The 14,898-nt window shown below is 41.2% G+C and overlaps 1 protein-coding gene across 1 annotated transcript in view; it reads left to right on the plus strand.

Annotated features, from left to right (window-relative positions):
• LOC107270155 (calcium-independent phospholipase A2-gamma-like) overlaps positions 1 to 12,598 on the plus strand; it is a 14,038-nt gene extending 1,440 nt beyond the window's left edge. The window contains exons 2-3 of the mRNA XM_015744890.2: positions 11,943 to 12,149; positions 12,230 to 12,598. Of these exons, the coding sequence (XP_015600376.1) occupies positions 11,943 to 12,149; positions 12,230 to 12,486 (464 nt within the window). The 3' untranslated portion in view covers positions 12,487 to 12,598. The remainder of the gene's footprint in view (positions 1 to 11,942; positions 12,150 to 12,229) is intronic.
• Positions 12,599 to 14,898: the final 2,300 nt, after the last annotated feature.

Below are 14,898 nucleotides of genomic sequence, written 5' to 3' on the forward strand. Positions count from 1 at the left end.
GGGGGGGGGGGGGGGGGGGGGGGCGAAGCACCCTGACTGTAGAAAGGACAAAACGTTAAAAGATCTTTCAAAAGCAAAATTTTTAAAAGATTTTTTTAACTTATTAATGAAATGTATCAATAATAGCAATGAACAATTTCATTTCATTTTTTTTTTAGAATTTTCATTAACAAAATTGAAAGAATTCGATTTTATTTGGAAAAGGGGTGAACTAAAAAAAAATAAAAGACGGTAAAATACAAATTTATTAATACGATTTCACTAGACGCATTTATTTATTAACAGAGTTCATCAGTTATGCCTTATTGTCCTTGGATAATGACACTTTTGTGCTTTGTGATTGGTTATTGAATTATTCTCACTCCGTAAATGACTACTTTTCTTATCTGCAGGAAAAAATTATGATAACCTTGCGATTGGTCGGAAATCAGTTGTTTTACTCCCACTAAACAGGTGTGTAAAGTCACCATTTTTATGCGCGTGTTGGAAAAATCATACTTTATAAATAATCCTTTTAAATTAAAAAAATTTTGTTAATAATGAAAATGATAATATAACATATTTTGCATGAAACCTACATTGAAACTTCAAGTTTCGGTGTCTCTACAGCCAGTAGAAGCAATAAAATTGCAGACCAATGTCGCGGACACCTATTGGCGAGTACGTAAAAATTACGAATGTTTTCAATCTGTATGTCAAATTCAATGCTTATTTTAGCCCTATTAGTTTGGTTGTCTTTGTCAGTTACTTCAGTTTACTTTCTTGATTTTCATAAGTGACAGTTATAACCGTGCAATCACCACATCTTACGCATACGCTAATAGTTCTCTGCATCATTAGCCTTAAACTAATTTGTTTCTAATTGGCTGAAACTTGATTTCAATACAGATAATCATGGAAAGTATAGTGTGTGACACGGGATAAAATACGATTCCAGACTTCGGGTTGTATCAGCCCTCGCCTAAGGCTCGGGCAGCCAACTCTACCCTAGTCTGAAATCGTCTTCTTTCATCCCTTATCACACAATACAGGGTGTCTCACCGAAAGTCCACACCTCGATTATTACCGTTACTATTGAAAATATAGGAAAAAGTTTCAGACAAAAGTTTTATGATTTCAAAGGAGTCGATTTTTATCAAAATAATTGTTCTTATATTTATTTGATTTTGAGATACAGCATGATACATGTTTTTGCTTCCTCATAGAGGAAGCTATGTGACGGTGGAAAATTTTTCTTTCGAGATTTTCATGTCACCGTATTCGTTGAGAAAACACATTTAGGGAAAATGTCCGTGCGTGTGTGTGTGGCAATTTTGTATATAATGAAAAATAATTTTGGAGTAGTTTACCCCCATAAAACTTATTCGACAAATTTGAGAAAATCACATTTTTTATCTTTTATTGTGAGGAAATCATTCCAGTGGTTTCATTGTGAAAAATACCACTGTTATATGTGGAATAATTAAATGGGTGTTTAGTACCCCAATTTTTGGGGGCGGTTTTCACCCCCAAAAACCCAATTTGGGCTCATAAGAAAAAACATGTATCACTTAGTTTTTTGAGTACTACAACATATGTGATAACAAAGAAAATCGGAGGCGGACATATATCAAGGTTTTCTTGTAAAATGAATTTCCCAAGGAAAGTAATTAATCCAATTTCCAGAACACGTAATAGGGTAGGCACTGACACTAATGCAGTAGTCACTATGGCACAAGAACGCTGAGTTCAGTAGGGGTAGAACTTTGCCGCGATTCAATCGTTGGTATTTTCTACTCAGCTTTAAAGTGAGGAAGGCAAGATAGGCTCTAGGGTATCTTGACTTAACACAGCTGATTTCACATCAAGTTCGCCTACGACTCCAAATTTAGAGTGAGAATAAGATGCCCTTTCCCGTTCACTTCCCTCTCTCCCTTCTTTTTTTCTTTCCACGCGTATCCGTTTCTCTATCTGTGTCTTTAGTCTTTTCTTTTCTCCTGCCTTTTCTTCACGTCTCCGTGCCCTCTGCCCCCTTCTTATTCCTCTCTTTATCTCCCCCCCCGCCCTGGCGTTTTTTAGTACTTCCGTCCTCCTCGTTCCATTTCCACATTACCTCCTCTACCCAGATCCTTGCATAGCCCACTCTGACGTTCCCTTCCTTTCCCGCTTCTTATTCTGCCACTCTCTCCAGCCTCCATTTAATTTTCTTTTTTTTCCACGTAAAATTGTCCTGTATTTTCTCTTCACTCCCTCTTATTCTCCATCACCTTTTTCTTCTGTTCCCAGCTACCTAACATCACTGTCACTATTTCTCTCCTTCCTTCTGTCTTCCTTTCTGCTACCTCTCTTATGTTAACTATACTTATCTTCACCTCTATTTTTCTCATCAACTCCTCCACTTTTTCCCTAACCTGCCCCTGTTTCCTTTCCATTCACAATATTACTACGTTCTCTCTCCTTTTCTCTCTCCCTCTTTCTGTTCTATTCTCCTCTTCACTTCTTTTATTCTCTTTATAGTTTCTTCTCCCAATTTTCTACTTTCCTGTCCTGTATGTTCCTCCTGCTCCACTCTGCTTATTCTTTACTCCGTTCTCCTCATTTCCTCTTCCTCCTCCTCCCTTTTTTCCACCTCTTTTAGCTTCGTTCCTATCTCTTCCATCCTTATTCACATCTCTCTTCTCTCTTCCTCCCATTTTCTTTCCCTTCTTGCATCGCTTTCTTTCCCTCTGCCTTACCTACGCACCTTATTAACACCTTATACACCTTATACCCTATATAGGTATAACTCACCTCTCTCCTCCAGATGTCTCCCTTTTCCTCCTCTTTTCCTATTCTCGTGCTATCGCTCACTAACCTCCCAATCCGGCTCGACATTCTTTCCCTTTTCTCTTATCTTGCCTCCACCCGGTCCTTCATTTTTGCTTTCCCGCTCCACCTCTCTCCATCCTTTTTACCTTCTCATTGCCTTCTAACACCTTTACTTTCGTTTTTCACTTTTTCACTCACACCCGCACTTGTCACCATTCGTTTTCCGAAAACGGAAGTCAGATACATGTCTTTGTATTTTTTTTTTTAAAAACCTCGGTTAAAGGGTGAACTACCCTCATGTATGTGTAACCAATGTCCCATGAAGACCGTATTATATTGCTTTAGTTTGCCTTTCCAATTTTTACAAAGCTCTTTCTATGCGTTACATGAGAAGCTTAATCCTTGCAATAACGTTTGATTGCATTTCTTACAAAAGCCACCCCTTCGTATTACGGCACTTCGCGGCGCTTTGCGAAGTTGTGTATTATAAGAGTTTTCGAGGGTGTTGAAATCGGTTTTCAACTTAAAATTTTTAATTCAGAACAGCAGATGTTATATGGCCGTTCTCATTCACACATATACAATGTATACATTGTAACGTATTACTTTTCTTAACTCGACACCGATAACGAAACACCCAAGAACGAACTATCTTCGAGAACCAACCTATGTTACCTTCGGCCGTCCACCATTCGTTCATGCATCCGCAAGCCAAGCAGGCGCCAGCCACTTCTTTTTTCATTGGGAACTTACGAATCGGTGTAAACTGGGAGTTGGGGAGGAACAGGCTCAACTCCACCAAAACGAGAGCTCTGACGGAACCTATCAGATAATATAATAACTTAACGAATCCTGTCGATTTTTGGGGACGCGTAAAATCGAGAAACGCAACCGTAGGTGCTGATCTTTGGGGCCGCGTAAAATCAGCAAGCGCAACTGGATGCACGAACGGGAGCGGACGGTTACGGAAATGCACGGCCGCTCAGGCTGCTAGGTTTGAGGTAGAGAGGGTCGGAGTAAGTGTCCGGAAAATAGTGCGAGAGACAGAGAGCGAGGAACCGAGAACGTATCAGAATGAATCTTAATTATCTATCGAGATCCCTTCACCAATTAATAAATTGGGAGTCCTCACCTGAGCTAGTGCAACTAATCCGTGGAGGCCGAGAACTGTATCCCAAAAGGACATTCTGGTGAGCACTGCACTAAGGCACAGCACTACACCTCCGTAAAACTCACAGGAATTCATAGAAATTCCTTGATATCGCGAGAACAACGCGAGAACTATCCGAACCGAGAACTTGCTATACCGTAGCGAAACACGGCAAGAAAAACTATCAACAGATAGCACGGGAGCACGAGCCAGCCCGTGATACCTCGGTCGGTGCCCCGAGACAGACTGCTTTGACAATAGCCAAATCCGAGAACTAATCATCCGGATTGGTCGAGAGCCTTATAACCGATAACTCTTCTATCTCCTTCGAGTCGTTCCTTTAAACCAAATCGAGAGCGTTCCTTAACGAATCGGTACGTAATTTTTGGAGATCCTCCACGGTCGCTTCCCCACGGCATCGGGCGACAGCTGGGCACCACATCCTTAACTCGGGCAGGAGGTTCCTCTCCTGCCCTTAACCGTATTAAACATACCTCCGCCCGCTCTACAGCCCTTTGCCCATCTCCAGCGGGGCGCCGGTATCTCACCCGGGCTTCTGCCGGTCCGTGGAGACGTCTCCGTCGGGTACTCTGCTCTGCCGGGCAACTCGGTACGTCGAGACTATCTCCTCACGGCAGATTCGAGCACCTCGACCTCAACTAAACAATGACACAATCTTACGAGAGCCTTGACATAAATGTACGAATCAACCCGAGAGCGTAGCTTCTGAGCAGGGTGACGACCCGAAGAGAACCAGAAATCGAGAATGTCATCTGTATCGGTAACCGGAGCCGCCTTGGGACCGTGATTCGAAAAATCACGTCACAGTATGTTTCATCATTTCCGATTTGAATATTCTACCATTCACACCTCTAAACTCTAGAATACGTTCGTTATTCTGAGTACTATCAATTGTACAATTATTGAATATTCAATCAGTCCATAAACCATACGTGGTTAAATTAACTTTAAGTACAATAAATATCTTAGTAGTATAGCAAGGAGAGTTCTGGATCAAGATTTCTGCACGGACATATTACCGACCTCTGGGTTCGCGTCCGTGCTAAGTTAGCGATGTTGGCGCCCCCTCTGGATAGTAAGTTAGGGCGGTTGGGCCCCGTATGAAAGATTTCTGCTTACCGACGCGTCGTGAGGCCCCGTTTTGGAAGATTTCTGCTTACCGACGCCTCCGAAATTTTGAATACTCCTGCTTACTGGCACCCCTCGCGAGTGAGATGCAGATAGCGGGAGAGAAACAGGGTTGACCCCCTTCGGTCTAACGTCATCGGAAGGGGGCCCTGGTTTTACGTCAGGTTTCAGACATGTTACGGCAGATTTCAGAAATTTGACGTCATCGAAAGGGGGCCCTGGTTTTACGTCAGGTTTCAGGCGTTTATGGCAGATTTCAGAAATTTTACGTCAGATTTCAGAAATATTACGTCAGATATCAGGGATTTTACGGCAGATTTCAAAAATATTAAGTCAGATATCAGGGATTTTATGGCAGATTTCAGAAATATTAGGTCAGATATCAGATTTCAGGAATTGTATGGGTGGTGTTACGTAGGCCGTAGTGGCTAGCGAGGCCTTTAAATTTGATAAAAAAAACTTAGAAGTTACTAAAAGAAAAGGAACGACCGGAGGTAACGTGAATAATATTTGGGTGAATTCCGAGCGATAAGAATGCACTCAATGGTGGGTTCGCTGCTCGTTTAAGGTGTTGAAACACGCCTTGCTATTCCAACGTGCATAGATATTCTCTGAAATGTTTGAGGATGGGTAATAGATATTTAAAACGCGAGTAAAGTGTAAATTTGCGATATATTGTTACAAACAATTTAGAAATTTTCAATTAAATGTCGTGTACAGTGTTTCGATAATGAGAAATAATGGGATAAAAAATATTGTGAAATCGGATAACAAAACCTGACTGTGTGTGAGGTTAAGGCAAGAAGAAATTTGGTGGAACAGAAAATTGTCTAGTATATGCGTTATTTGGAAATCCTAGTCATGCAGCTCAATTTTGCCCGGTAACCGATCCAGCTTGTTCCCTAGGGTATGTAATAACGAATCCGTACCTAGGCCAGATTGCGAATATTACACTGAATCTAATACTCTAACGGTTAGAGCCACGAGTGACAACGTGCAGTCCGATCTTATGCGCGTGAAACTGAATGATTTTCTGAGCGTCAGTGCCATGATTATGACTGCTTATATAGTCGATTTTTGCTGATGCTCTAGGTACGGTTAGGACGTTAGGAATGCACTCGGCTAACCAGCTGGGTACGTGTCACAGGCAATGCACTGGGTAACGTGCTGAATCTGGAGCTATACTTCCTGTCGGCTACATTATTATTCTGTTTAGGAGTGAAGGTCGATATACGTAACAGTGAAATCTAGGAATCACTCAAAAAATAGAGAAATTCATTTAAAACGGTATATATTTTCACTCGTCATCATCATCATCCTCATTCACAATAACAATAATTTTTATTTGTTGATTTGATCCTCTCCTCCTGCCCTTGAATTCTCAGGCTGACGTTCACCGGAAGATGAGTTTCCTGAAGAATCTCTCGCAGTGTTACCCTGATCAGATCTATTAGGATTTCCATGTATCGCTGAGTTTTCGAACGGATTATTGTTTGAGAACATGATGCGACGATGCCTTTCAGAATTAGGGAGATCTGAATTACGCAGCCACTCATGATACCGATTTCTTTGAATCTGCTCTCTTTCTCTTCGCATTACTTCGGTGTGAGCGCTGTCTGTGGGATTACTGTATCTCTCTCACATCTGCTTCGTTCTTCTCTATTATTTTCTTTATAAAAGCATAAGTTGCTATCCAGCTTACCCAGCCGGCAGTCAGACTAGCCCCGATAGTTTTCTTCTCAAAGCTTTTTCCGGTGTTTCTTCTATACGCCTCCCGTTCTGTACTTCACTTCTCGCATACGAACAGAGTATATTCGGCGTCCTCTGCCATTCTGCAGTACGGGCATTTATCGCTATCGGCTCTCTTTCTTTCAAAGAGATACTTCCGAAAACAGCCATCACCGGAGAAGGCTTGTGTGAGGAAGTAGTCGACTTCCCCATACGGCCTTTCTATCCACTCTCGGATCTTTGGTATCAGACTGTGAGTCCATCTACTGTGCTGTCCACTATCCCATCTTTCCTGCCAACGTCTGAGCAGTTCTGCTCTGGCGTTTGCTGGGTCCTCTCTGTTGTACCTTTGAGCTTTCTCACGTGCTATTAGGTCAATGGGAGGTATCCCTGCGATGACGCCCACTGCATCTGCAGAGATTGTCCGGTGCGCGCTAGCAATTCGGATCGATGTTCCCGTTGGACTCTCGTGAGTAGTTTTGCGACACCCTTCCTCTTGGTTCTTTCACACCAGATGGGGGCGGCGTAGAGGATCTGGGAGTGCACCACACTTGCCATCATCCTTCTTTTTGAAGCTCGAGCTCCGCCTATGTTTGGCATTAAGCCAGACAGTGGAATGAGCGTTTTCTCGGCTTTTTGAGTGACCTTCTCAAGGTGCGTTTTAAAGTTCATCTTCGAGTCTATCCAGACACCCAGATACTTGATTGCTGAACTCGGTTCCACTATGGTTCCTTGAACATCGAAGTTTGATGAAGGCTACTTTGATCCTCGTCGTGAGTATCTACATTCCACCCGCTAATATTATGGAAACAAAGGAAACACATCACCGACACCATGGCCAAATATAAAAATAATCCTTTGGTTATTGCGTCTCTAAAAAAATCCATAATTAAAATATAAAAAGCGGACGGCCTGTCGGCGCGTCAGACGAAGTAAGAGAGCTACGAGTGAACTGTTACTACGGTAACTGAGTCGAAGTACTAACCTCCAGCCTCATGATTTCGTACTCACCACGTTTATGGTTTATTTCTAATAGTGTATTCTAACGTAACTTATTTTGTTTCAAATAAATCTTATACTTGTTATCGAGAGTTAAGTTCCAACTTTTTACTCGGGCAACGAATCCCAAAGTACGTGACTCCCGAAAACCCTTTCTGGTAGTCAAATCCGTGAATCCAGTATTTGGATTCACAACAGTGGTTACAACGCAACTTTCATGGTATCTCTTGGAATTCTGGCGATACCTCTTACAACCAAGCCAGAAATATTCTTCGAGTCATTTTACGAGATGCTACCAAAATTGATGTAAAAGGATTGGAAAAGAAAAATTGGTTGGAGAATTTTATGGGGCAATCGTTAAACATCATGAACTTGGGAGATCTGAGCTGCCCTTCGCTGCAAAAGTTGAGAAAAATTCACTTACCCTATGTACGCAACACCATGCTCCGCATTTCAATTGTGCGATGGAAAATGTTAAATCGTTAAGGACTTGGATGATGGAATGTATATTTTTTTATTAAGAATAAAGTGTGTGTGAAAGAAATAAGCAGTTGTATTTTTTTTGTCATGTATGTGGCAATCTATTTATTTAAATCATGAGTATGAACGTTTACAAGTATTGAAATTCGATGAGGTTAAATTTCCCACCGATATAACGCATACAAAGCCGATTCTCAGCGGTTACCAAAACCATCCGTTCAAAAAATCCTCATCGTCCGTCAGAACCCTCGAGATCCTTGCTGGCAGGAATACTGAGAAGCTATTTTCCACGTCAACGATGTGTCTTGCTCCAAATTTCGTTTGAATTTTCCTTATGCTGGTAATCTTGTAATCTTTTTCAACCTCCAGTTCTGATAACTTTTTCGTTGGCAGGAAACCCTCCAGACGCGCCACGTTGTTAATTTTTGAGAAGTCCATTTTCGCACAGGCTGGCTTAAATCTTCTCAAATCTATTCTTACTTTCAGTTCACGTTCTATCTCCAAACTCGACGATCTGTGACAGTAAACTAATAAAAGAGCACCGAGCTTTTCCTTATATAGAGGGCACTCTTCTTCTTAAGAGGAGCATACTATTTAGAATTTTCAAAAAATTGATTTTTTTTTCATATTTCGAAAGTATAATATATTAAGAATGTACTGGAAAAAGGACAAATCGAAATATTAAATATTTATATTAATATATAAATATTAAATATTTATTGCACATAGTCGAGAGCGCTGGGGTCCGCATACCGTAAACTGGCGAGTCAGGTAACCGGAGCGCTTGGGGTGGAACAACGTGTCTTTCACAATATCTTTGTATAATTCTTTGAAGAACTTACTCCATTACTTGACGACGAGATTAAACATCATCTCCTACCAATTTATGAAGATGATTTACTAGAAAGATGGTCGGGTGGCCATACCCAGAATGCCAATGAAAGTTTCAACGCGACAGTTTGCCGATTATCCTGAAAGCACTTGCATTCTGGGTTAAAAATCATTGAAATCTCAGCCTATATTGCTGCTGGGATATTTAATGAAGGCTACACCTCAATTCTTAGAATTATTAATAATTTAGATATAATTGTTGGCGCCTATTCGAAAGTTTTCGCCGAAAACACCGATGAGGCGCGACAGAGGCAGAACAAGATGAGCCTTTCTGAAACTAAAGCAGCTCGTATAGCCAGAAAACAGCAACAAATAGAAGATAATCAGCTTTTCGAAGAGGCTGAAGGATTATTATATGCGTCTGGAATTGCTGATTGATCGGTAAGTCACTAAAACTAATAGTTTTATCGTACTGAAACTTTAAACGCGATTATCTCGCAACTACATTTTCAAAAACTGCTCATGTTGTAACTCAAAAAGTTATTGGTCGATCTGGCTGTATTTTTGGGAGGTGTTCTCTATAATATTATCGGAAGGACAAACCTAAAGTTTTAAAGATATCGCGAAAATAAAATATATTTTTGGGGTAAAAACTGTCGAAAAAATGGTCGAAAATTCGAACATTTTTTTCAACAGCCTACCAAATTTTTAATTTTATACTTTTTCATTGTTTTTTTAGGTTAGTATTTCCCCTTTACATGTCAGTAATCGAAAAATAATTTTTTTTTTTGGTTTCAGATCACTACAAAGAACGTGACAACTGCAGCACTTTTCGGTGTCACGCAAAACACGCCTGCCCAAATAAGACACAAAGCCGCCATTTTCTTTCATAACGAAAAAAAAAAAATTTCTATGCTTTAAAGATGAAATAAAATGATACCACAATTTCAAAATGATGCGAATATTTTATCACCTTCAAAAAATTCATGAAAATGCCTCATTTTCGGCCGTCTAAATAGTATGCTCCCCTTAAGAGTGTGAAGGAATTTTAATTAAGTAAAAAATTCATGGATTTACATTTCGGCATTATACAAAGGTTTGCTAAATTCTTTGACATCAGAGATCCGCCGTCTCGATGCGCAATTCCTCTCGAAGAAATAGTGCACATTAAATTATTGTCAACGCTTTTTTCGGTAACGTACAAAGGGTAATTTGACACCTCCTTTGATTTTTACCGTCTCTCCAAGGCCAGTGTATCGTAGCACAACTTGCTATATTCTTTGGCATCAAAGATCCACCGTCTCGATGCGCAATTCCTCTCGAAGAAATAGTGCACATTAAATTATTGTCAACGCTTTTTTCGGTAACGTACAAAGGGTAATTTGACACCTCCTTTGATTTTTACCGTCTCTCCAAGGCCAGTGTATCGTAGCACAACTTGCTATATTCTTTGGCATCAAAGATCCACCACCGTCTCGATGCGCAATTCTTCTCGAATAAATAGTGCACATTAAATTATTGTCAACGCTTTTTTCGGTAACGTACAAAGGGTAATTTGACACCTCCTTTGATTTTTACCGTCTCTCCAAGGCCAGTGTATCGTAGCACAACTTGCTATATTCTTTGGCATCAAAGATCCACCACCGTCTCGATGCGCAATTCTTCTCGAATAAATAGTGCACATTAAATTATTGTTAACAATTTTTTCGGTAACTTACAAGGGTCATTTGACACCTCCTTTGATTTTTACCGTCTCTCCAAGGCGACTTTATCGTAGCGGAACGATAGAGGCTAAGAAGGCGTAGGAGGAACAGGGGGGTTATGACGATGATGATGAAATGTCATAGAAATTCTTCGGTGACATACAAAGGGTCATTCCTCATGAAAGGGTTGCCGTACAAAGGGTTTCCGATCATCTCCTTTGAAATCCACCGCTTCCACGTGTGAGGTCAATGTATCATGGACGAGACTGAGGTGGGGTTGCAATAGAAGGATCTAGAATGTACTCGATTACATCTGATGTAAAATTTCTGAAATCAGCCGTAAAATTCTTGATATCTGACCTAATATTTCTGAAATCTGCCGTAAAATCCCTGATACCTGACGTAATATTTCTGAAATCTGACGTAGAATTTCTGAAATTTGCCGTAAAACGCCTGAAACCTGACGTAAAACCAGAGCCCCCTTCCGATGACGTCAAATCGAAGACGGTCAGCGACGTCGACTCGTGCGCGCGCCCTCTTTCTCTCCCGCTATCTCCATGTCACTCGCGAAGGGTGCCGGTAAGCAAGAATATTCAAAATTCCGGAGGCGTCGGTAAGCAGAAATCTTCCAAAACGGGGCCTCACGACGCGTCGGTAAGCAAAAATCTTTTATACAGGGCCCAACCGCCCTAACTTACTATCCAGAGGGGACTCCAACATCGATAACTTAGCACGGACGCCAACCCAGAGGTCGGTAATATGTCGGTGCAGGAATCTTGATCCAGAACTCTCCTTGCTCTCCTACTTATCTTATCATTAAATCTATTGATTCTTTTATTTTATCGGACTAATAAAAGTCGGTCACAAGTTCAATTTTTCAAACGCCTGAATTACGTGTCATTATATACAAATACAGAAGAAAATAAGTCTATAGCGATATCTCTCAAGTCGAATATTACTAAAATGCCCGATACACTTTCTCGTTGAGAAACATTTATTCTGCAGTTCCGATTTACTTTTCATGAGAAATCACCATATTTTCAGTTGTATCGCGATATTTGTCCATCCTGCACTTGTTTCAATACTCATACACAGAATTATTTTATTTATTTTAGGAATTATGGTAAATAATCCATGTGCAATTGCAATACACGAGGCAAAACAGCTGTGGCCAAATACTCCAATTCAATGTGTTGTTTCCTTCGGTACTGGAAGGACCCCATATAGTATTACTGGAAACGATGACATCAAAGAAGTGACTAGTGTCTCAAGTTGGAAAGAGAAATTCTTCAAGATTCTAGATAGTGCTACTGACACTGAGGGTAAAATCCATTATTTCATTTGTCATTTTCGAAATAATATTAGTGTGGTTTATACAAATTAATAATTTATTGTTTTACAGCTGTGCATACAATGTTAAACGACCTCTTACCAGAACACGTTTACTTCAGGTTTAATCCCTATTTAACTGAAATGTTAACTATGGCAGAGATACGCCCTGACAAAATTGCGCAGCTTGAACAAGACTCGGCAATGTATATACGGAGAAATGAAGAAAAATTTCAACAGGCTGCGAAGGCCTTATTACAAGAAAAGAAAATATCTCAGAGAATAGTTGATTGGGTGAAACTTCAGAGTCAAGTAAAAGGTTTATTATGATATACGAATTTGTAACCAACGAAGATTTGTAATTATATCTTTTATTCAATATTAGATAAACATTAGTATCACATTATGGATTTCAATACCTAATAAAACATACTCGATAGAATGTAAGGAATACTTGCTCTCTCCCTCTCCTTTTCTTACCTTTTGTCTCTCCTTAGTGATAAATACCTGCTGTTGTCTATCATACCGCTGCTTGTGGTAAGAAAGAGAACCCCAAGTGAGTGGGTCATCGATTTCGATCAAACTCTTTGAGGTGAACGATCACCACAAAAGATGTAAGATGAAGCAGTACGATGCTATATTCAGTCTTTCTCGAGATTCACTTAGGAGATCGAAGAAGTGGTGCGGCAAAAGTTAAACCATAGCCGAGAACGCTGACTGCTCAGAGTGGTAACTACTAGATTGCGGATTCGAATCTCGCCAGTGACTTTTTTCTTCTTCTAATTATCATTGATAAATGGATTCTTTTATTCACATTTAAGAAAAAGTTAACAAAATAATAAAAAATAATTATTATTGAAACGTTTTTTTTTACAAAAAGTTCTCTTTTATGTTTTACCGTTTTCCTTTAGGGGCAGCAGTCTTCTAGGGTAGTCGTCGTACTCGCTAGTGCGGATTAAGTAAGGAGTCTTAATTAAGTGATCTTTAAAAAAGTTAATTATGCGAATTTTGAATAGCTGTTCGGCGGAAATGAGTTCAATCACTAGTGAGGCTGTCCTGAACCTTTTAAGATCTTATAATGTTTAACCGTGTTCTTGACGGTACTTATATTGTTTGTGGAATGATGAAGTAACGGTGCTACGGATTCTTGTTTCTGCACAAGCAAGCGGAATTCTTTCAGGAGCCCCCATGTGCGAATACGAGTATACTGCCGGATCGGGGAGGACTCACTGGCGCACAGACCAATTGGATACAAATGACTTTTTACTCCAAATTCTGTATACTTTTAGATAGATGGAATAGATTTAGGTACGAACGATGTCTTATTATAGTATATTGTATGTGATTTAATATTAGTTTACGCTAGATTTGGTTAGGTAAGGTTAGGATAGAGTGGAATGTTCAAATTTTGGATACCGGGTAGGTTAGTGAATAAGTATATCGACTGAAGAGAGCATTAAATGTTTGAAAAGGCTCCGTCAGGTAAAGATAACTTACAATATCGTTGAATTGCTGGTGGAATATCGCTCAGGACGCAGAAATTCGCATTTGTATCCAGTTGGGTTTGTGCGCATCTAAGCATCACCTCTTGTAAACGATACAATTCCATACTCAGGAGAACGGTTCCGTTAGTTAATTCTTAGTCCTAGTCCTCGTGACGGATCTTGTTCGCGGGACTCGGAACTCTTCGGGATGTCATAAATCGTTGCCGTGGCTAGGGTTATCCGAATCTTTCATCCGGAGTTAGTTCTTGTCCAGACTCCTGTCGGGACAGATAGGTGGTAGAGGGTAGCGATCCCTTGCACCTGGACAGCTTCCAGAGCTCTCCATCTTCTTCGGTAATGGTGTCGTTCCTTACGCGAGACGTCAGTACCGGCGATACTGCTAGGTCGGCATGATCCAGTGATGTCTTCTGCTGCATTAGCTCCTTACGCGATTTGGGAGCCGTCTGCTGCGGTGTGGACGCGCCTGGAGGTATGATGCGTCTCCACATTCTCTCGCGGGACTGATGGCTATTTCCTTCTTTCGAGACTGCGGCTAACGGTCCCACGTGGCGTGGCTGCTCTTTACTCCCTCGGTGAAACGGTGATGGCTGTGGTGGCCGAATGCGAACGCATGAAATAGTTGTACGGAACAAAATAATTAATCTTAGGCTACTATAATACAATCTTGGACCCTATAGTTCCTGTTCGGTACTTTTCGAGACTTTTCCGAAGGACGGTAATTCGTCCCGTGCTTGAAACACACTAGTTCTACGCTCGAGACTTTGTGACGCGGGTTTTAACGTCACAATATATGTATTGTGACGTGATTTTTCGAATCACGGTCCCAAGGCGGCTCCGGTTACCAATACAGATAACGTTCTCGATTTCTGGTTCTCATCGGGTCGCCACCCTGCTCAGAAACTACGCTCTCGGGTTGATTCGTACAGTTATGTCAAGGCTCTCGTAAGAATTCGATATTGTTTAGTTGAGGTCGAAGTGCTCGAATCTGCCGTGGGGAGATAGTCTCGACGTACCGAGTTGCCCGGCAGAGGAGAGTACCCGACGGAGACGTCTCCACGGACCGGCAGAAGCCCGGGTGAGATACCGGCGCCCCGCTGGAGATGGGCAAAGGGCTGTAGAGCGGGCGGAGGAAGTTGCGATATGGTTAAGGGCAGGGGAGGAACCTCCTGCCCGAGTTAAGGATGTAGTGCCCAGCTGTCGCCCGATGCCCTGGGGAAGCGGCCGTGGAGGATCTCCA

This window comes from Cephus cinctus, unplaced genomic scaffold (genome assembly GCF_000341935.2).
Source record: "Cephus cinctus unplaced genomic scaffold, Ccin1 Ccin1_scaffold0707, whole genome shotgun sequence".
NCBI lineage: Eukaryota > Metazoa > Arthropoda > Insecta > Hymenoptera > Cephidae > Cephus > Cephus cinctus.